This window comes from Carettochelys insculpta, chromosome 7 (genome assembly GCF_033958435.1).
Source record: "Carettochelys insculpta isolate YL-2023 chromosome 7, ASM3395843v1, whole genome shotgun sequence".
Classification (NCBI taxonomy): domain Eukaryota; kingdom Metazoa; phylum Chordata; order Testudines; family Carettochelyidae; genus Carettochelys; species Carettochelys insculpta.
The window spans coordinates 30,366,721-30,390,585 of record NC_134143.1 but is presented as its reverse complement, the minus strand read 5'-3'; the positions used below and the strand labels follow the sequence as shown (position 1 = coordinate 30,390,585).

At 44.4% G+C, this 23,865-nt stretch overlaps 1 protein-coding gene across 2 annotated transcripts in view; it reads right to left on the bottom strand.

Moving 5' to 3' along the window:
• Window positions 1–20,941, bottom strand: part of LOC142015703 (nucleolar RNA helicase 2-like) — a 31,402-nt gene extending 10,461 nt beyond the window's left edge. The window contains exons 1-9 of one of the 2 annotated variants that reach the window (XM_074999476.1): window positions 20,834–20,941; window positions 19,534–19,803; window positions 18,927–19,002; window positions 18,089–18,267; window positions 16,547–16,664; window positions 15,523–15,708; window positions 12,848–12,993; window positions 11,677–11,826; window positions 559–720 (exon numbers count right to left, since the gene is read on the bottom strand). In XM_074999476.1, coding sequence (XP_074855577.1) covers window positions 559–720; window positions 11,677–11,826; window positions 12,848–12,993; window positions 15,523–15,708; window positions 16,547–16,664; window positions 18,089–18,267; window positions 18,927–19,002; window positions 19,534–19,803; window positions 20,834–20,926 — 1,380 coding nt within the window. In that variant the 5' untranslated portion in view covers window positions 20,927–20,941. The remainder of the gene's footprint in view (window positions 1–558; window positions 721–11,676; window positions 11,827–12,847; window positions 12,994–15,522; window positions 15,709–16,546; window positions 16,665–18,088; window positions 18,268–18,926; window positions 19,003–19,533; window positions 19,804–20,833) is intronic. The other variant, XM_074999477.1, reaches the window with a different exon arrangement.
• Between the last annotated feature and the right edge of the window lie 2,924 nt (window positions 20,942–23,865).

Below are 23,865 nucleotides of genomic sequence, written 5' to 3'. Positions count from 1 at the left end.
AGGCTTCAATCTGCTCTTGAACACCTCCTCATATAGCTAAATGCCATACATTTCAAACTTCCTACAGTGTACAGGATGAGAAATCATGTCGCAGCTAAGTTGAATAAACCTAGGTCTTGTGTGTATTCTAACTTCATCAAGACCTTTCTCCCTCCATTACTCTTCTTCCCACCCAATTATGTTGCTCTTGCCAGCCATTTCATTCTACTGACTCCCCAAATATTTTTCAGAGTTACCCTATACACTTCTTTGGAGAGTAGGATTTTAGTCAACTTTGATCAATAATTAATACATAAAGCAGAGCTAAAGCTTTGCCAGAGTTCATCAGAAGGCATTTTAAAAAGAAACACACCTAAAAGATACCATGGACTCTTCAATTAATACACCCTAACTAGTATATGGTTGAAGACTACCCCTGGTTATTATAAGCTCTCTTAAAACATAACTATAACAACTCACTGTATGAGGAATACCACACTTCAATGCTACTTTATCACATGAAAACAAATGCAGGGCAACTATAAATATTATCAAAGATGCAATGTACCTATCTCCTACCTTTGGTGGTGAACTTTGTACAACCAGATCAACTTCTGGGATATCTAGACCACGGGCAGCTACATTAGTTGCAACCAGAACTTTAAACACACCATTTCTAAAACCTTTCAATGTTATCTCCCTTTGTTTCTGAGGAATGTCACCATGCAGTGACTGGCAATCCTGAAAAACAAGATTATAACACTGCATAAAAAGGCACCATGCTATAAAAGGATATAAGAGAATTGAAATTATTTAATTTTCATGACAAAAAATTATGCCAATATTTAATTTTTAACCCTTATAGCTCAAAATGCTTTACAAAAAGGCAGGAAAGCATTATTCCCATTTTACACACTGAAAAAAATGGAAGCAATGGGTATCTTGCCAGAGTTGGTGACAGATTAAATATAGAACTGCATCCCAACTTCCAGTCCAGTGCCCTACCAGACTGTAGAATTCCCAAAATAAAACATGAAAACCACCTCTGATGTTACGCTATTAATTCTATTGTGCCACTTTCTCATTCTAGAAAGATGCATACCCTATGCTCTCTTTGAAAATGCAAAAATAACTCCTAAAGAAAAAAAGGGTTCTTTTAATATTAAAAGTTTAAAAATAGTTAACTTTTAGACACCCACACATCTGCTTGCAGGTTTATCTTTTATTTCAAAACGCCCAATATTACAATAACTGAATAACTAGAAAAAGTGTTTTCTTTATTTTGTGCACTTGATGGCATTTTGTTTAGTCAGGACTGGTTTACACCAGAAAACAGTGATCCAGTTACACACAGCTCAGTAACAGTCAACTTAATTAAGTCCCCATGTAGACAGCAGTAGGTCAATGGAAGAATACTTCCATCAGACTAGCTAACACCTCTTGGGACGAAAGATTCACTACAATGACAGAAGAACACTCATCACCATAGTTAAGTATACACACTAGAGCCCTACAATGACAGCTCCAATGCTGTGCTACTTTAGCATTCTTAAGTGTAGACATAGGCTCAGTTTTCCTTTTGTCCTTCACACAAACATAGAAGGATTATAAACCACAAATTGGATAAGGACTCAGGAGAGCTATAGGACCTAAGTTGTTTTAAATTCTTACATTTTATATAGTAGAGGCTTTGTAGAGGGTATGGGTATATATTCAGCCAGCAAACTGATCTACTAAGATACTAAAACAAAAACAGGTAAAAATAATTTCTCTTACTTGCCAAGATTAGAGTTCTGCATTTCACATGCAACAGGTGATAATCACTAACAGCAACAGTAATACAGGAAAAGGCTCTATGTCAAGGTTAGGTATTAATGAGGTCATCTACGAGTGCAGGAGAAAAAACAATCCTGAACACAGCTGTAGCAAGCAAAAGCTTCTCAGCTCCCCTCTAAGTATAATGCTTTCTGTTCCTGTTGTAATGCAGCTGCTCAAATCAGATATTAAATCAACACCATGCAGAGTGGAGATGTGCAAAGGATTTACTGCAACACCAGCACTCACTGATCACTAGTGCATCAGCAAATCACTCTGACATTATCTCCCACATCTCGAATGCTAGTATCGATACTAAAATCTTCATTTATCTATAGGTTTAGCAAGCACCGTGGCATAAGTCTCAGAAATAAGAGCTGAAGACCACTACCCTGCCACACTAGAAAGTCACAGAACACCCCCTTTCCACCCCACACACATAAAACCTTAACATCATTTCAAATTCCTCATAAAAGTTAGTAAACAACATAAAAACCCACATTAACTTATTTTGTGACAAAAAATGAGGTGCTGATGTATCTTTGGAAGGTGATTTGTAGTCACGGGAGTTATTTTGATGGCCAGGTCATAGTGCCATTACTGCACTATTACGCTAGCACAAAATACTGGTTTCAGTGACTGGCTAGAATGCACCTCTTGTAAGACATGTCAGGCGCTAGGGGTTACTTCTGTTTTTTTTTTTTTAAAACAGTAGTTATGATTAGAGGTTACTCATCTTCTTGTAACCGTTCTTCAAAATGTGTTGGAGACATGTATGTGAATGGCCCATGCTCTAGTTTCAGAGTTTTCCTCACTCATCTGCACAAAGGCAGCCCTGCCCACAGCCAGGCTTCTCAAATCCGGAAGAAGCTTCAGAATGAAACCTGCAGAACTACCCTACTACTTTAGTTTCTTCGCATTGAAAGCCACTGGTGGAATCTACTGCAGGGAAGAAGGGTTGGTCGTATAATGAATATATGTGACATTTCAAAACAAAGTAACTTTTAATTCCAGTGCTTGCATATATCCACTACATCTTTTTGTGACTTCCAAGTGTTATCCCAGGCAATGGAGCTTGAATCTCATTAGAAGAGTCCCAACCGAATGACCACTTTACCTACTGTTGCATCATCTTTGCCATCCCATGTCCATAATCAAGATGTGTGGCACAAATTCTGCCAAGGCCAAAATGTGCTCTGGTTGAGCATGCCATGCATTTATCAGAAGGCTCCCTCTAACATCATAACACCAAAATGCAGCTGGTTGACTTTCATACATTGCAAAAGAAATAAAGGCTGTATCTACACTACAAAATAACTTTGAAGTAAGCATCTTCAAAGTAGAGCGTTTACACACAAAAAGCACCCTCCCTTATTTCAAAGTAGGGTCCCCCCAAACTCTGAAGTAAAACATCTACACACAATAGCCCCTACTTCGAAGTATAGGGCCAGGATGGTATGATGCAGGCAGGGGTCACATGGCCAACAAGCCCTTCCGGGCTACCAGCCAGCCAACCTCTTAAAGGGCTCCCTCCCTTGCTCAGTGCTGCCAGGCTGCACAGCATAGCACGCCTTTTGCACACAGCTGAGCCACTGTGGGGTCCAGCATGGGATCCCAGCAGCTCCCTGAGGGGGATCTCTTGCAGATTGTGGCTGGCTCACTGGCAGCTCTGCAGGGCTAGCTGCATAGCCCTCCGGACAACCCAGCAGACATTGAAGGAACTGTGCCACTGGCTTGCCCCAGCCCTCCAGCACTGTGACACCAGGACACAGCCCACAGTACCCCTGTGTAAGAGGGTAGCCATTGCCTTCTGCAAACCTGCCACCCTGGACAGCTCTCGCTCCAACAGACATCAGTTCAGGGTGGGCAAGGCCACCAGAGGGGCACTCCTAACAGAGGTAAGCCAGGACAGGGACACGTATTCCCCCATGGAGGGGCACCCAGCAAGGGGTGACCCTTCACCATGGTGGGGGGAGCCCTGCACAAGGCCAAGGACCATTGGGCCACACTCTCATGGACACATCCCTCTTGCACTCCATTCTGGTCATCAAGGCAGTCAGTCAACACCCCTGTCCTTCAGTGGGTGGTCACGATTGGAGACCTGGACATCACCCCAGCCAGCTTCCCAGACTTGGAGTTCCCACCTACTACTGAGTGCTGGACGGCTCACACATTTTAATACGTGCCCTGGAACATAGCACTGGGGCCATCCTAGAAAGAAAGGATTAGCATTATGTGGTCATCCAGTCCCTCGTGGATGCTAACTGTCTGTTCACGGTTATCTACATAGGATGGTCTGGCAAGGCCCATGATGCCCAGGTGCTCAGGAACTCATGTCTCAGCCACAGAAAGCATGAGGGGACCTACCTCCCCCCACGCAGCTCATGGTGCGAGGCCTCACCATGCCCCCCAGCATCGTGGCTGACATTGTGTATCCCTTGCACTCATGGCTCATGAGGCCCTGCACCAGACACACTAACTCATCCCAGGACCGGTTCAACACATGACTGAACCATGCAGGGAGTGCCCTGAAGTGGGTGTTCAGGCAGCTGAAGGGGCAATTTTAGAGGCCTCCTCATGAGGCTGCAGGTCAGCATCCTGAGCATGCTGGCAGTGGCTGTGGCCCACTGCATCCTCCACAATATCGTGGAGAGTAAACAGGAGCCCTTTGTCCAGGCCTAGGCTGCTAAGACTGCAGCTGGGTATGAACAGCTGCCCAGTGTCCCAGACTCTAAGGTGGAAAGGGATGGGGTGTGTGTGAGGGAGACCTTCGACTGGGGCCCATAATAACCCTCCCCACTGCAAACCCCTCTCCTGACCGCACAAGAGGGACATGGGGTTCAGGGTGCAAGCAGACAGATTCTCTTTGTACAAAGTAAACTTTTAAAACATATGAACATGTCATCATGGGAAACAATTTACATGAGGGAACTATGTACAACAGGGATCCTGGGGTGGCATTGGGATGGGGGACTGAACTGGGACAGGGTGCTGGGATGGCGGCGGAGGGGCTCACTCATCCGCCAGGCAGGCCAGGTGCCATGACAGGTGCAAGAGCCCCAGACACCCCAGGTCAAAGGAACCCTGGAGGGCAGGGATAGGGCTGGAACTACAGGGGGGTAGGTGTGTGGAAGGGGTGTGACAACATCGGAGCCAGTGGGGAGGAGAGGGGTCAGCTCGTCCTCTGTCACACTGGCCACCAGCCACTCCACTAGTGCCAGGCAGGCAGTAGGTGGCAAGGCCTGGAAGTTGGTGTCTGCAGTGGAGGTTGCTGGGGGCCGGGGGGTGCGCAACAGCCCAGATAAGGGTCTCCAGGCAGTCGGCCACCCACAACCAAACCTCCCGCTCCCTTGCCAGCCAGTCCCACATCACAGCTATCAGCGCGGCTGCCTTCTCCTCCCCACTGTGACACTGGTGTCCAGGCTGGTGGTGACTCCAGTGGGAGGCAGCCCAAGGTGGGGTGCCAGCCTCCTGGACTTCGCTGCCTGAGGGCTGGTCGTGGTCGGCCCTGAGTTGGCTCCTGGCTGGCAGGGCTGTGGAGACAAAAGGGGACTGGGGAACAGCTCCTCAGTCGTGCATCCTGACCTGTGGCTCTGAGCTCCCACTCTCCCCTAACATTGCCTGGTGGTCCAGGGGCCCCACCCAGTACAGCTGGGGCTGGATTTGCTGCACCCCTCAACACCCTTCAGGGGGGGACACCCTACAGAGCTAGGCAGGGCTATGGGCAATGTGCATCCATCAGGCACGTGGCCCCCTGCCACCCATGCCAGGAGCAGGCTTTCCCTCCCTGGGCCCCAGAGCATTCTGAACACTCAGTGCCTACCTGCAGGTACCTCCAAACCCTCGAGGAACACCCAGCTGGCGGGTCCTGGCTTGACGGCTCAGAAGGGAGAGCGATGACAAGGGTCCCAGTGTTGGAACCCTCAACATCACTCCCCAGCCCAGCCCCCTGGTGTCTTCGGTGGGGAATGGTGTCTCCCGAGGGTGCTGGCTCCTCAGCAGTTGCTACCTCTGGCTCTTTCTCCATCTCCAGTGGTGCTGCAGCAGTGTCTACCACATACTGGAGGGCAGGGCTGGACCTCCTTGGGCCCCAGTAACCAATGGAGCTGCTCATAATGAGGGCAACGGGTGGGCCGTGCCCCTGAGCGGCTGAGGGCATCTCTTGCCTGGCAGTATAGCTGCTGGATCTCCTTGACCTTAACCCAGACACCCTCTCCAGTCCACACAGGGTTCCCCCAGGAGGTGATCCCCCCCATCTATGGGGGAATCAAGGAGGTCTTGCACTTCCACACCACTCCATAAGGCACCCCTCTTCGGATGTCACTTCACCAGCTGCAGAGATCCCTCAGGGGACTCTCTGGTGAGCTCCGCGCGCTCAGGGCGCTTTGGAGGGATGCCATGGCCACCTGGGGGTGTGGGTGGCAGCTGAGGCTTCAAGAAGGGGCTGTGCAGTCAGGGGCTAGTGGTCCCCCTGCTTGTGGCACACTCTCAGCTACCTGCCTGGGGTTGCCAGGGAGCTGGTTCCTGTGAGGTGGCGGCTGGCAGGGACTACAGAGCCCTGCCTGGCCTAGCCAGCCTGTCTCTGTCCTCCAGGGGAGCTGCCTCCTTGGCAGATTCCTTACTTCTAAGTAAGGAGCGTAGAGCATCTACACACAATTAACTTTGAAGTAAGTCACTACTCCATTCCCAGGAAAGGAATAGGGACTTCGAAGTAAGTTTGCAGCGTAGACGCAGCCAAAGATTTGGGAAAAAACTCGAAAGGACTTTTGTCCTGCCCAAGTGAAAAGCCACATCTTGACAAACATCCAGGACCTGAAACCTTCACTCATCCTTGAGTATGTGGGCTTTGGGAAGCTGACAGCTATACACCTGAACTCAAGTCAGATATACCTGAACCTCTCTAATCCAGCAATCATGGGAAATAGGGTATACCGGATTAAGAAATTTTTCAGACCATGGAGGACACTGAGGTGGGATCTGGGAGAGAATGAGGGTGCATCTATCTGGTGCTCTGCTCCCAGGATCACGCATGACTCTGCGCACACACATTCCTACCCATTACCTCCTGCTGCTGTGGGAGTGACGTCAGGAAAAGCCTCCAAAAACTGGGGGAGGAGAAGAAAGTAGCAGCATGCAGAGCCACTCCCTCTCCCCTTGCAAGGGTCCTAACCAGGGGTGTGTCCAGATTACGGACACTGAGCATCCTTCAGTTCAGGTATACTACTTCCAAGAGAAATGTAAATGTGGTCTAAGATGAATGTTATGCTTGTAGAAGAGGCATGTGGTAGATCAACCAATGCACTACTGTCCCATTCTCCTAGTGGAAACAATGGCTACTAAAAAAAATTATTTAACAGGTGCAGAAGCAAACAAATTGTAAAATTTCAAAAGGAGCGCCCAACAGAGCAGAACAAACACTAAGCTGAAATCTCAAAGTTGGGTCCATCGCAGGTGGAAACAACCTAGGCAAGCAGTTCTCAATCTAGGATTCATGGACTCCTGGGTGCCCATGAGTTGTGTCTGAGGCTGCTGGTCCCACTGATCAACTCCTTCCCCTCCCTCCCAGTGCATTTTGCATGCCATAACACAGCTGTTCAGTGGCACACTGTAAGAGCTGGGAGTGCAGGGCAGAAGCAGGGAATCAGTTACAGTCAGTGAAAGGGCCAGAAAAAGGCCTCGAAAAGGAGGGACAGTGATGGGGTGAGGATGGGGTCAAGAAACTTGGCGGGGGAGAATCAGAAGCTGGCTGGGAGTTTTGAATCAAAATACCTTTTAAAACAAAAGGGGGGCCCTTGCATTGCTAAAATTTGAGAACTGCCCATCTGGACTTTTCAGAAGTCTAGCTGTGACAGTAAGACTAGCTTTACTCACCCTGCCTATGGGAAGGTGGATCACAGAAATAACCACCAGATGCACCCACTGGTACAGAGATGCAGAAGGATTATATGGAAGCCTGGGTCTGATATTGATATTCTAATGCACCAAAAACTGCCAAGTAAGATTTGTACTGAAAGCCTGTATCATGCTGGTCATCGATGTTTGAAAAATCTGTGCCAACAACATATAAAGAAATATGCACATATACACTGGAAATCGTGGGTGTAAGACTTTATCAAAAGCATGTCTCCCAGTGAAGACAGGAATCATTCAAACAAGAGGTGGGAGACACCTGTGTCCCCAGATGACAATTGTACATCTTATAGTAGAAGCCTACTAGCACACTGGTCAAATACTAACACAGGAAAATTAACAGGAAGAGAAACAGTTTAACCAGTAATAGAGTTGTACATTTGCCAAAGGATAAGTTTTTCCTGCCAAAAAGTTTGAGCTTTTTGGCACCTGTGTCTTCCCCTCCAATGCAGGGAAGAAGGGTGGGTTGTGTCACGAATGTGCGCTACATCTCAAAGTAACTTATCATTCAAGTGCTTGCATATGTCCATAGTACCTTTCATGACTTCCAAGTGTAATCCCAGGCAATGGAGCTGGTCGTCTCATTAGAAGAGTGACTTAACCGAACTGTATCTTCAGGGGAATGGCCTTAGCCTAGCCCTAATGACTCACTTCATCATGGTCAGAATAAAAAAAACTATTCAAACTACTGGAATGAAACCTGGCATTTACATTCCATTTGTTTGGGGGCACATATGGAATGGAGGAAGGTTTGCCAGAATGTTTCAGCTGCCTATATAATGGCCTCATTGATAGGCAGGGTTGCCTTTCCTGCCACAGTGCAATAGAGAATACCCACAAGCTGATCTCCATTCTCCTCCACTAGCTCAACTTGGATGCCCATCAAAGCTGGCACTCTCTTGAGAAGCCCCTTATATATGTCTTACTCACAGCAGGAATGATGGTCAGAGCCTCATCAGATGAGGTGGAGGATGTCTACAGGAGAGGCAATGGAGATTACTCCCAAGGTTAATCCCATAGTTCTGATGCACACTGCATCTCTGCAACAAGGTGAGAAAAGTCCTAGCTTGAACATACAAAGACTAATCAATATCAAATCACATAAGGGGTCTTAGTACTGGTAGGAGAAGATTTCCTCCTTTGTGAGGGAAGCAGAAGAATCTGCCCACATGAGGCATAGGTGATGCAGATCTAGATGCTGGAAGCATCCCCTAAGGCAACCAATGAGGGCTGTTGAAGGGACCAGTACAGCACCAGTACAAGCATGCCTGGACCAAATGTCCCAATCTGTAGTTCAAGTCTCCTTGAACCCTCACCAGTGAGTGCAGGAATGAGATCAGGAGGAAAGATCTGAACTCTGCGTAGATAGTCAGAAAGCCTACCAACACTTTAAGAATGTGAGAATTCTAAGAGGCAATGTGCATGCCACAGGAAAGACTCTTCTGTGACCTCAGTTTATACATGCATCGAGGACACCATATAACTTTCCTAGACAGGATCCTAGATACTGAAAAAATACATTATAGGGAGGAGGTGGCACCAAACCAGGAAGAGAAAAGAAACAAATACCAAGTCTGAAGGTGGTGGCTACAACACAGAGTATTCCAGTACAAAGGGTCTTGGCGACCGCATTAGCCCTGAACAGAGAACTTGGCCCTGCATTCGCTGTTGCTTCAAGGCAGACAGGCATAAGTCTCTGGCTACAGCATTAATGTCTGGTTTAGTCTGTACAGACACAGCTGATGTTCTACTGCAAACATGAATGACTACTTTGTTTCAGTGGAAGTAATCAGTCTCAGTGGTCTCAAAGAGAACACCAAAAATGACAGTGTAGGTGTCTTTGTACAAGCCAGTATCAGGCAGTGGGGAACATACTACACCATTAGTACCAGAACATACTTGTGCAGGGGAATCTCATGCATGGGGCTTTAAAGCCCCATGCAATCTTCTTTTGTTTCTGAGGCCAAGAAATCTTGGACCTGAAAAGATGACAGCACCAGAGATAGGGTGCTTGTCTCCACTACTGGATGGACTAACACTAAGGTGTTCAATCCAATTTGGGTTGTTTAGTGGGTCTAATGAAGACACACTAAATTAACCTCTGATCATGTGGATGCTGACTCTAGCACTCTACCAGAGTAAGATGAATATGAGGAATTGACCAAAGAGTTTCTCGTGTACACCCAGCACCATATGGACCTCACAGTAAGCACATCTAAGTTATGTTTATGTTAGTTATGCAAATAGAATTTCTCCCATAATGTAGACCTACCCATGACCTACTAGTGCTCTTGTCAGCAGGACAAACACAAGCACTGCAAGGGAGAACAGAATAACTTCACTAGATGATAAATAGGGTTCCAATGCTGGTCTAAAGGCAGCCCCCTTCAAATTATAATGGAGTTGCTCCTGCATTAGTGTCTTTGTCCTGATCTTTAAAACAGTGTTTTCCTCTCTAATGTGGCTCACCTAACTACTTGTGACTGTGGCCTAGACAAGGTTTAAAATTTGGGAACCTTAGCACGTGCTCCCTCAGCATCAGGTAGGGCCAGGATGCCCTGCTGATGGTAAATAAAATTGTTTATGGTTTTTTTTCCCGCCCCCCAATACAGCCAAATAAAGATTTTAACTATCAGCTGATAAAAAAGGTAAACCACAAGCTATAAAAGATTTTGTTCACGAGAGACACAAATGCTCTCACCACAAAATGTTAAGAAGAAACTGAAAGAAAGGCAAGTCAAGTCTCTTTATACATTCACTTTGGAGTATGAGAAGTTCAGTTGGGGGTGATGCCACTCCCATGGTTACATCTAAAGATGACACTTCAGCACTAGCACACAGGACATGCACACGCATCAGCACAACAGACATATGCAAATTCTGAAGATTAGACACTACACTCCAGGGCAGCGGTTCCCAAATTCTCAGTAACACAGCACACTTCAATGAGAAACAGTTCCAGGGCACGCCCACTTTTTTCAGCTCAACTGATTGCTCATAAACATCGCATTTACTTACATTCACTATAGTTGGTCTTACTAGAGAGAGGGTTGCAACATTGTAGGGCACACAACAAGCTAACAAGGATCAAATGCATTAACGTTTCAAATCCACCACACAATACACCATCTTACACAGTGAGCACAGACACATTTTCAAAATTTGCTCAACACCTTGCTAGGGATAATGAGTAAAACAAGTAACAACTGAAAACAGGCTCCCCTACCCATCAGCCCACTGGAGCCAGGATGTGGCGTTTAAATCACGTCCCAGCTCCAACACACTCCCACTCTCCCTCCTTCCCCTTTGCCACAGCAGGGAATGGGGGCAGGCTCCCCACCAGCTCATCTGGTCCACGAAACGGCATTTCAGCTGCCTCTGAAACAAATGGAGTTCTGTGAGGTTGGCATTTCCCCTCACATGTGGTCCGCAAAGAGCCACCGCAGGGGTGAAATTAATGAGCCCCGTGCCAGCTGGGACTCAAACAGCCTTGCTGCTTGAGCCCCAGAAGCCAAGAGTTATCAATTGCCCCCTCTGGTGGCTCTGCAAAGAACCACAGTGAGGGGAAACTGATGAAATTTCATGGCACACTTGGACAATTCACAGTACAGATTGAAAACCACTGCTCTAAAGGACAGTGATTTAATTTGTAAGAGCTTCAGCTGTAAGACTCTGAAGAATATTTCAGAATGATAAAAAGTCTTAAAAAAAAGTCCTTTTTCATTCCATGCAGAAGTTAGAGCTCTGCTAAAAGAATCAAACATTTAAGTCTACAACGTTGCAGGTTCTGGGCTGATCTTTGTTGTATCAAAATTCCAAAATTCCACAATAATTCAGCTACTTTCTGCCCAAGTTTGCTTTGTCGTCATCAAAGAAAGAAAGTTAAACTCTTGCAGATTTAGATAGCAAGTGTCTGATGCCAGCCCCATGTTGGTAAATAGACTATCTTGCAAGGTAAGTATCATGGCATACCTGTTTAATAGAAGCATTCAGAGCGAGTTCATTTGCCTCCTTTTTGGTCTCGCAAAAGACTATGGTCCGTCCATGACTTCCACTGTAAACCTGAATGACATTTCCAATAACTGCTGCCCTCTGAGACCAGTGACACTCTATAGCCAAATGCTGTTGAAGAAATTTTCTACCAGTTAGCCAGCATAAAAAACACCTTAAATTCAAGTTTAAAAAAAGATTTAGTATATCTGAAAATGTAGACACCAAAGTAACTACAAAGATGTGATTCTTCCTTGAATGTGTTAGGGACAGACAGAATTAGATACACACACTATTAAAACACATCAATGTAACCCAGTGCATGGATCTTTTTTGCTTACTATGATTAGACTAAAACTGCATAAAAACAGGTAGCTGTAGAATAAAAAATTAGATATGCTGCAGACAAGTTTTCCCATACACAAAGTAAACTCAGGTGTACAGAATTCCTCCCCCCATAAATATATTCACTAGAGCTTTATGGAACGTTAACTGAAAATAATACATTAAAACTAAGTATTTAGTCAAAGTTTTGTGAATTGATTTTGGCATTGTTTGGTCCTGCTGAAGCAATCAGATAGTACCCTACTGAACAGCCAAAAACATGTGTTAGGATAAACCATCTAAATGGAAGTGTCTACTTTGTCAAGCAAAGAACATTCTACATATGCAGCTTAGCTATTTAAGTATTTATACTGTGTCCATCACTGCAGTATTTGAATGTATATCAAAGAGTGTCTTCAACAGGCTGCAGTGTTTGAAGTAGATACATCCAGCCAGCAGACTAGATAATTCCTAATTTAAATATTTTTGTTCTTAAAATTTGCTTATTACATCAGGAGGCGGGCAGGGGCCTTTAGAAGTAAAAGGTATGTGCTAAGACCAGAAATAACCAAGGTAACAATATAGAGAGTGGTGTTCAATAACTAACTTAGCTGGTGACTAAAGGAATTTCAGGAGAAAAATTCCAAATCCACAAAAATATTTGTATGGCTGTAACAAGTTCGGTATCAAAAAAATTATGCTTCAACTATCTTTCCAAGTTACACTGGTAAGAAAGATAGTTGTGATACATTTTAAAATTCATACCATACAGTACACATAATATGGAACAAGGGAGAATAAAAATGCGACGTATTAGACAATTACTTACTTCTACTGTCACAGCAGCTTTCTGAGTCCTCTTCCCAATAAGGTCAACTTGTTCATATCTGGATTTCATGTATTTCTTAGCGACATCATACACCCAATGTGGACAAGTTGCAGAAAACAACAGTGTCTGGGGATTGTCTTCAGAATCTTAAGAACACAACAAACTGTTTCATGATCTTGGTATGTAAAATCCAATGGCATGGTGGTTCTGGCCAAGTTTACCCCATGTACTGTTGCGATAGCCTCAGATATATAAAATATGGATGACATTCTATTTGTTGTGCCTTCATGATGAGTGGTACTCTAAGCTGCTATACTCTTTTCCAACTATTCTGCAGATGTGCTCCCATTTGAGTTAACTCTAGTCATCTGGCAGTTGAAACTCCCTCCCTCAGGCTGTCTAGATTACAGTAATGTCAGCAGAAGTTTGTATCAGATGCTATCTTGTGACAAAACCCTGTCGACAGATCACAGCCAGACCACAAAAGCAGATCAAAAGAGTGATCTGCTGTTCAAACAGAACAGCTGGACTGCCTGACCATTCTATTGGCAAAATGGCCACCCAGAAGCAGAGCAGACAGGGCTGTGCAGAGTCCCAGAAGAATTTTCTGCCAACAGAAGGGCCTCCAGAACATCCAGACCAGAGTTTTATTGAAAGATCTCTGTCAACAGCAGCATTCTTCCTCATAGTGAGCAGGATACAGCTGGCAACAGAAGCACTGCATTCTGTAAACTTACTATCAACAGAATACCCTTGGGAATCTGGACGTTCCACAGGTTCTGTCAACAAAATGGCTGTTTTGCCAACAAATCCCTCTAATCTAGGCATAGCCTCAGATATTAACCCTGATCCATGTCAGCAAAGTAGATGACTGTCTGTCTTTCGAGCAACAAAATATGTTTTGCCTCCATTTTCTTAAGTGTGCCACCTCCCTGTTCAAGAAGGGAAATAAACACTATATATTTATAGGGATCATGATTAACCAGCCAACCAGACCAACTCTTAAAACAAGTGCTAATTATAGATATTTTAAGTTAAATGGAAATCAAAATATTTTAACTGAAAGGTTCAGACAACAGCAACAAAAACTATTAGGGTTATGGAACGGTTTCTATATGAGGAGAGATTAATACTGGTACTTTTAATCTTGGAGAAAAGATGACTACGGGAGGATATAATAAAGGTCTGTAAAATTTTATCTGGTACGGAGAAAGTAAATGTATTGGGTGGGGTCACTACATGAAATTAATAGGCAGCAATTTAAAGACAATCAAAAGGAAGTATTTTCATGAACAGTCAACCCATGGAACTCTTTGTCAGAGGATGATGTGAAGGCCAAGAGGATAGCAGCATTCAAAAAAAGTATCAAATAAGTTAATGGAGCACATGTCCACCAACAGCTATTAGCCTGGATGGGCACAGATGCTGTCCTGAGCCTCTGTTTGCCAGAAGCCAGGAATATGTGACAGGATGGATCACATGATAATTATTTGTTTTGTTCATTCCCTCTATGCAAGGCATCTGGAATTGGCCACTGTCGAAGTCACAACATTGGGCTAGAAGAGTCTTTGATTTGACACATTATGCCCTTTCTTACGTTAAAAACAAAACTGACTTTAGCACCATTCAGAAAGCTGCTCTGACATCCCCACAAAAGTCACATTTGGTCATGTTAGCAGACCAGGTACCTGTTCATGCCAAGGGTTCACTGAACACTGAGAAACACACAGCTGGCAATCAGTGTGCCTCACCTGTATGCTAGCACTGTTAAAACAGATATTAAGTTTAGAGGAATCTGTTTAGATTTAAACAGCTGTGTTCTAGTTTGTAAGTATCCCTTGATGCTTGCATTCATACTCTTGAGCCATTTCAAACAAACATTCTAGCAATCCTAATTCCAGCTCTATTACACACACAGAGGGGAAAAAAAACCTGCTTTGAAAAAGATGAGTTTATCTTCAGGACTAAATATAAGTATGATGAGAGGACCAGACCCCATTAAAATATTGTGAAAATTAGAAGTCGGGAGTTCCACTGACACTGCTTTGGAGTACCAACTTTCACATCAATCTATGGATAAAGTTACCTATCTGCCGTTGGCAAATACATTTGAGTCTTGCCTAGAAAGTGGCATCTTATAGGTCAGGTGTTAGCAACCCCCAGCATGCGTGCCAGGAGCGGCACATGAGCTGATTTTCATAGGCATGTGAGGTGGGAGCTTAGCTGCACCCTTCCTCCCCTGTGCAGCCAGGAACTTGCTCAAAGCCATGCCACTTGTAGATTCACAAAAGACCAGCTAATTCTACCAACCATCACCTAAACGGTAAAGCTCTGCATCTTAATTTATTAATGAACCTGTTGTAAGTAGGACTATTAATGATGAAAAAGTATTATTGGCACTTGGACCGTAAAGGCCAAAAGGTCAAATTTCAGCACTCCACTTTGGAAAGGTTATGGAGCCTTTACAGGTTCTGAAGATTCTGTGAATGATTTCCCCCATGTACACTATACATTTAGAGAAATCCACAGTACACCTACATAGCATTCATTTATCTTTCACTGCCACTAATCTTGTCATGAGGTAATGACTTAAATGTTTTAAAACACCAAATGCTATCTCCTAGATTTTAGTGGATTAATTATATTCCTTACTATCACGCAAATTCTGAATTTACCCTTCTTGTACGCAACTCGTAAAATGTCTTCCACTTGTTCAGCAAAGCCCATGTCCAACATCTGGTCAACTTCATCCAGAACAACATGCTTGAGTTTGGACAGATCCAGCTTGCCATTCTGAAGGTGGTCTCTGATTCGCCCTGGGGTCCCAACCAAAATGTCAATGCCACTTCGGATTAGATCAACTGAAAGATATATGTAAAAGCACAGGACTTTAGAAATGGCAGGGGTTTACAAACACAGTATCGCTTTCACCATACTGGCAATACTTCACTGATAAGTGTTCTAGCTGAACAGAGATCAGAAAAACATATGCAGCTGAGAATTACTGAATCTTACGTCTAAGTTCATTTCACAAATAAAAGAAATGGAATGAAAGAAAATTGACATAGACAGGAACAACATTCAGCATTGTCAAACTTTTTCTAAGAATAAAAAAGGCAGCAAGAGTTCAGTGGTGAATTACTATTTTACACATTTAAGAAACAGCTGGCTCTTCCCGAACGATGTATATTCTAAACAGACAATGAAATTATGCTTGGGAAAGCTAAACCATCAAGCCATCGGTTTTCAAAAGCTCACTCATTCAAAACTGGGACAAAAAAGTTGATTTAAAAATGTTAGTGTTTCCTCTGAAAATTTCTTCATGCTGCTGTCAAAGTCACTTCACCAACTTCCCTCAAGTACTAGAGGAATATAGGATTCCACTTCTAGATTTCCTTTGCCAATATTTGTAAGACAGAAGTTATTTACAAGAAATGGACTAAACACAATGTTTCCATATACACATAGCAAGCCATGTCCTCCTTTTCTCTCAAGCACACAAGTCTACGTGGAAGATGTCCACAACCCCAGAAATAGGAAGGCACACAGCTGCCTTCCGTAAGGATCCTCTTGTTTTGCTAGCACAGGACACAAAGTAGGTATCTTAGTTTCTCATTAAAATTATTTATTTGGAAAGAGATAAGTGTTTCAAATGTTACCAATGAACCGCATTAATCATTAGACAAAAGTCTTACTTACTTTGCCCATTGTATGCAGTTCCTCCATAAAAACAAGCCACTGTAAGTTTCTTTGTGATATCCTTAAAGTCCCTGGCTACCTGATTTGCCAACTCTCTAGTTGGAGTAAGAACTAACACCTACACAGAAGAACAAAGAGTTAAAAATAGATTCTCCTTCACTTTGAGTCTGCCAAGAAGCCTCAGAATTTTTCCATTTAGGTCTGTATGTTCAAGTATTTCAGGTTTAAAGTAATGGCATTTAAGCACAGTTCAAGATTCCTATGACCTCACCAAATCACAAAGTTTCTTGGTTCCCCAATTTTGGGGTTCCATTTGCTGGCATTGAGAAATGTCTCAGTGATTTTATATGTTTGTAAAAGAGACCTCCACTTCATATAGGAAGCTACAACACAACAACCACTGTTAAGACTTAAACATAATACATTAAAATATTTGATCTTAAAATATTCAAGCAGTAAATATTTGCAGCTGAATTTTTAAAGTCAAACCACTAAACTGATAGAAATCACTTACTAAACACCTGGAATTACAATCAGTTAAGGCAATGAATCAGATTTTGACTTCTGCAGGGACAAAGAACATCATCATCTTCACTTCAGTACATTCAGCTAGTTTCATTCAGTGACTAGTTTATGCAAAATTAAGAAACCATCTGGGAATATAAAAAGTAGAAAAGCTTGTTGTCCCTCTCCTTTTGGCTCTGATGATTCCTTCTGTGAAGCAGAGAAAATGAGCAGTGCTAGAAATCAGCCAGTGTCAGAGGTGTATTTCTCACAGAAGCTCACGTGCTGAACACTCTCTCCAAGAAGGCTCTGAAAGTCATCTCTACCAAAACAAACTTCAGCTTGATCTTTCTTTCTTGGTCCACACCTTGAAGTCATTACAAATCTTATATTGGTCACTAAATGTGAGACTCACCCTTGCACCTCTAAACAACTAGAACACAGGTCACACATGCATCAGTTTAGGGAAAAAAAAAATAGGGATTGAAGCCCAGTCACTAAGGCATTTCTCAATGCCAACAAATGGAATCCCAAAACTGGGGAACCAAAAAACTAAAACAAAATTTGTACACAATTAGATGCTGAAAGAACTTGCTGAAGCAAGAAGTTTGGACTCTTATCAACTGCCACGGGTGGTTAAAAGGAGAATTCAGGTGTAAAGAGCAAAGCTGCCTCTGAGTCACTTGCACATAATGGCATATGGCATCAGAAGGGAAGCACTGTGACAACTGTACTCGAGGTAAGTAAATACTAAGGAGAAGAATGCCCACATGCAGTCACATGAAGAACCAAAGGCTGGTCACAGCCACTCCACCCTTTATGCTCCAGTGTGAGGAGCTAAAGTGGCATGTACGTGGCCCCAGCACAAAATGCTATTCAAGAGACTGGACCTCAGGTACATGCACACCTACAGCAGAAATCTGCATGCCACATCCTCTATGAAAAGGGATCCCCAGGGTAAGAAAATCCAAAACCACCATGACAAAAATACAGTAAATGTATCATCAGAATTCATTAGGTAATGTACAATTTAGTTACTTCTGGTGTGCGACCTCTTTTCCTCTCCTGCTGGTCTCCCTGAAGTTTCTCAATCAAGGGAATGGCAAAAGAAAATGTTTTTCCAGTTCCAGTTTGAGCTTGAGCTATAACATCTTTGCCATCATATACATGCTTGTAGGTCTTCACTTGCACAGGAAACAGGTATGTTACACCTCGAGCTACGAGACATTTGAACAAGGCTCTGTTAAGAGGTCCAATGAGCTAATAGGAGAAAAATTACCAAGTACCATCGACCAATTCCTTCAGTCTCTTGAGTACTGTTAGATTTAAAAAGTAGTTCACAAATTACTTGTTGTAAAATACCAAGCTCCTGTTATGATATTACATACACATATCATGTTAGAATTTTGTTCAGTAGTACTTGTGGTAAGAACTTTTATCTCAATTTCAGTGTAATTCTTACTCTGTAAATGGAATAAAAAACAAACACTTTTAAGCCAAAATATCTTGCCATCGGAAGTTATGTGAGTTACAATTATAGCATAAAACCTGGGCTGATAAGGATAATATATGTGGATACTGTACCATTTGGGGACTACCAGAAGTGTGACAACTAGTGCTGTACACCCCTGGTCTGACACTCTTGGGACCCATTGAGAAGTTTGCCAGAGATCAATGCCCAGTGCAAGCTCCCAGCTGCTGGACCAGAAAGTCCCAGACCAGAAAACTTCAACTTTATTTGCACACACGAGAGTAAAGAATATCAGATTTCTCACTTATTATCATTTTCTGCCCCCCTCACAATCAATAAGAAGAGAATTAAAGAGATTTCTGTATTGTCAATTTTGCTATTAACTTATTATGCTGAGAAGGTTACCTTGAAGCAACTCAGTAGTCCCTTTGGAAATACAAAAATTGGAGAAGGCACCTTCCTTCTGCTCTGCATTCAGTAACTGTCAGGGGGAAAAAAAAAAAACTTTTTTCACATGAGCATTATGAACATTTCAGAAAATTAAGACAGAAAGATGAAATGATTTGTAATTCTATTCAAGGTAGATCAATTAAAATAACCTCCTGACAACTGCATCCATGTATAGTGATTAATACAGACTATTAAAGCACTCTCACACTGCAGTTATTACCCATAGCAGACAACTGCATCAGTTATTAAGCTATATTAGTACATCATTAACAGTAAACTAAGTCCTGCCATATTCCATGCTGTATATTTAGTGTTACTTTGTAATTTTAAACCAATAGATCGTCTGACCAATGATAAAATACAAAACTTGAGCTTTCATACTTCAAGTCTTGCAGCTGTCCATGCTGTAATACAAATGAAAGCTAACTATCGTTTACACTGGTTACAAAAAAACAAATGTTGACAAATAACTCCATTGATTAGAGAAAATTTCTTCCAAACTCAGTCACTTTATAATAGAGGAGCTAAATATAACTGGAGCAAAACCCAGTATCGATTGCACCTGCTCTTGTTTGCTGTCACACTCTCCACTTGATGCTTCACTGAAACTACACTGTATTTTTGTGGGGGTATTTCCATTACTTAGGCAGAAGAATTTCTTCTTGGACTCTGGACTTCTTTCCTCAGTATGTCCATTCACAGACACACACTCTTTCATCTTTTTGAGTTCGGGAAGTTCAAGGTCATCTTCAGACAGCCCATTTTCTTCTGTTTGGGATTTTCTCTTCTTGCACTTATCATGGTGTTTATACCGCCTCCCTTTTGTATCTTTCTATTAAGAAACAGACAAAGAAACCACAATTAAAACAAAACTACAGAATTTCATATCCTCCCAAGGCTTTCAGAAAGTCTATAAACAAGCAGTTGTTCCAAAAATGAAAGAAAATAGTTGTTCTGTCCATCTGAGAACATTTGTTTTTGCATTTTTTAAAATCAGAAGCAGCTTTTGCATAAAGACATGTAAGAAACTGACTCATTTAGGTTGTAGGGGAAAATCTTATCATGCATATTTCAGATTTTATTTGCAAAGAATTTCAATTTTCCATTCATGTGGCACTCAAAACACAGTACACATGACTTTTTTTAAAAACTAGTTTGCAACCTATTAAAGAAAGATCATTTTAATCCTAAAATGTTTCTTCCCTCTTTTTTGCAGATGACTGATAACAAATACTATAAAAAGCTTCAGCCTTTTTAAAAATGGTGAATGTATACTTTGCTGTGCTCACAGAACCCGTGAGTTTGGTGTATTATTTCCAGCAGTGAAAGATACCAAAATAAAACTCAAGAAACCTCAGGAGAGTCTGTCATAAAAAGCACACTACAGGATTCACAGCAAACACACGACAGGTTTCTGCACCGAACGGGCAGATCACCAGTTTCTGTAGCTCCGCTCTCCTGGTGCTTCTGAGGACCGCTGTGTAATGCGAGTCCCGCCCCCACCCCCGCACGCCCAGATAGGAACGTTATCTGGTACGGCACAAAGGCTAGAAGCACTCGGGACAGCCCCAAGGGAGACACGCCAGCACCGTTTGGGGGAAAGCTACAGGGGACAGGGCCCGGCGAGCGGGGCACGCACAGACTAACCGGCACTAGCGGGCTCTAGAGGGAACGCTGCCCAACGCCCAACCGACGCCCCCGCGGCGAGGCGCCCACGAGGGCACGACTGGACATCCCACGCACACAACCCCTGATCCCGGCCACAGAAGCAGTCTCAGGGAAGCCGGTTGTCGGCACATGCCGGCGCCGGGGCCACCCGCCCCGAGGGGCAGCTACGTCCCTGCCGCACGCAGCCTGACAACCTCGTGTCGCCTCCCGCTGCTCGCCCGGGCGCGGCTGTTCTCCGGGGGGCTCTCGGAGCCGCTGCTGGCTCGGTGCCGGATGGCTTCGGGCATTTCCCCAGCTGCTCCGCGCGGAGACGGGGTGGGCGTGAGGAGAACGAACTCCACCCGGGAACCCCCCACGCCGGCCGACACCAGAGGTACAGGAAGGGGCGGGGCCGGCTTAACGGATCTGCGGTCGCGGGCACGCGGACAGACCCTCCCGCGGCCTCGCGCCACGCCCACTTCTCTCGCCTGCAACTGGCGTCACACAGAGAACACGGCGCCATGGGGACGACGAGGCTGGTGTGCACCGCGGCTACAGCGCTGAGCGTGTGACGACACCTTTACTTTTCCAGGCCGGAGGGAGTCCGGGTCCTTCGGCCGCCTCCCCACAGGGCAGAGCCCTTTCCGCTGCCGTCATCGTGCTCACCTTCCCCGCGCACCCTGGCAGGCCAGAGGGGCTGGCTGTGTTGGTGTTGCCAGGAGTGGCAGTGCCCCGGGTCTTGTGCAGGCTAAGCACGCTGCCCTTACAAATCACGTGCCTCACCCATCTCATCATTGCCATTGCCCCCTGTAACACTCAGTCCGCTTTGTGCACATCCTTTCAGTAGTGGGAGGTCCAAACTGGATGCAGTTCCCGATTTAGCCCCAGCGGTGCTAAATAGAGGGGAATGATGGCTTGTGTCAATCTGCTAGCACTGCCCTTAGGCAGCCCGATATGCTACTAGCCTTCCTGACACTGTTAACTCATACCCAGTTTCTCATCTACTATAATACCCACATCTTTTTCTGAACAACTCCTTTTTAGCCAGTCAGTCCCCAGCAGGGTCATTCCTAGCCCTAGGTGAAATAGACAGCTGCATGGAGCACTCAAAACTTTGGGACATCAAATTTTCAGGTGCTCCATCAGTTTCCTGCTGTCTGTACTTTGGGCTACTCTTGACTGGAAAGCAGGGCAGGGTGACCCACCCTGCGCCCCCCCAACTCCTCTCAGCTAGGCTGGAATGGAGAGGAGCTCTGCTCAGCCTGGGTGGCTGCTCCAGCCCCTTTCTCCAACCAGAAAAGATCACACTATGCAGCAGGAAGAAGAGAAGCCCAGAGGCAGACCTAGGGGTTTCTAACTACCACATGCAATGGACAGCACTATTCCCCATGGCACAGCCTCCGTCTCCTCCTCGTTCTCATGGGCCCCTGCTGAGCCCAAGGCAGTGCTGGTGGAGGGTGACACAATGCAGCTCCCTCCCCTCACCCCTCTGCCCATGAGCCTGTCCCTGCCCCAGAAGTGTTTGTGTGCAGTGGCCATGGAGCCTGGGGCTCCTAGAACATGTGGGGCCAGACATGGCACCAGCACCCTGTGGATGGAGACCCTGACTAGTGTGTGCCCCCCCACCCAGGCCCTACAGAGCAATGGCCCCTATAGCACCCTTGGAGGGAGACCCCTCTGTTGACAGCTGCACAGCTTAGAGAAGGCAGGGGAAACGGGCTTTTAGCTCACCTAGCTGCCCACAGTTGTAGGCAGCCATGCAAGCTAAAAGCCTTCCCCCTGCCTTCCCCCAGCAGCCCGGCTGTCAGGTTGACAGCCATGCAGCTGGGAGAAAGCAGAGAGACAGGGCTGCAGCACAGTGCCAAGTTATGCTTAACTCACGTTAAAGTGAGTTACGCACAACTTGAAGCCATGTATGTCAAGAGTTTACTATGTAATGTGAACTCGGCAGACCTCTAATTTAAATACCTTAGGATACAGTTACAGAATTTAATACTAATAATTGTTTTTAGCATAAACTTTTCTAATTCTCTCTCCTAACTCCACATTTCTTTTTCACAAGCCATCTGACAACAATAAGGGAGAATCACTCCACTGGGATGTAACAGCCATGAGAAGAAGCAAGTGTTCACCACTGGAGGTCATCATTATTGCTCCATAAGTGCCATCTTTACAGCTTTAGCTTAAAACTTGGATTTTAATCAAATTTTGTACCTATATTTTCAGTTACTTTCCTTAAAAAATTGATTCTCATTGATTGGTAATCTGTAACATATGTGAAAGCTGAGCCTGGTTCCTTATAGGTGGTATCTGCTCATTATTTAAAGGGCCAAATGATTTAAAAATATATCAATGTAAAATTAGCTTTTCAGAAATATCAAATATGTTGATAATAAAAATTAAACTACTAATTACTTATCCAAATGAGCTGGGTTTTGACTGACTGTACATGTCAAATGAAATTTTGGATCACCCCAAGTGACACAGCCCCATCACTGTCAAAGACTTCTGAAGGAACTGGGGGGTTGCAATCACTGACTCACTGCTACACTCCTGTTCAATATGTTGCCACGTCATAGTCCCACCCACTTCCATATTTTGCACAGAGTTTGAACAAGGAGGTTGCTTTTAAGAGAATATGCATGAAAAAAACAAGTTTTGTGGCACCCCAAGTGGAATCTTCCTGCACAACAGATTGTTTTGCAGGAGCTGGAACTTGCTCCTGTGCAGCTCCCTTAAAACTCTGTTCTTGAGCGGTTCACTGCCATCTGTTACACCTCTATGCTTCTTCCATATTGTACACAGGACTTGAATAAGGAGCTGGGATTTGACTGTCCATTTGTGCCAAATGCTCCGACAGACCATTCTGAAGGACCTGGGACATGCCACTTGCTGATTCAAAGCTTCACTCTTGCACAATAGGTCATACACCCACCTCTAGTGTCCACAGGGCTCATATTGTACAGAAGGCTTGAAGAAGAAGGTGGGTTTTGACTAACTTTATCTGCAAAATAAGTCTCAGGCTTGCTGATATATGCAACTCACTAACCCCAAGCTTTTTCCTGCTCCATGCTGACAGGTTTCATGCCTCCTCCACAAACAAGTGAACATATACACAAAAATTGTGAGTAGGGAATAGGGACTTCAACCCCATAAAATGACAACATTCTGATTTCACCCCTAACTTTCAACATCTTTTAGCAAGTTCTGAAACACACCTATGCCTGGTGGGTGCCATATTATGTTA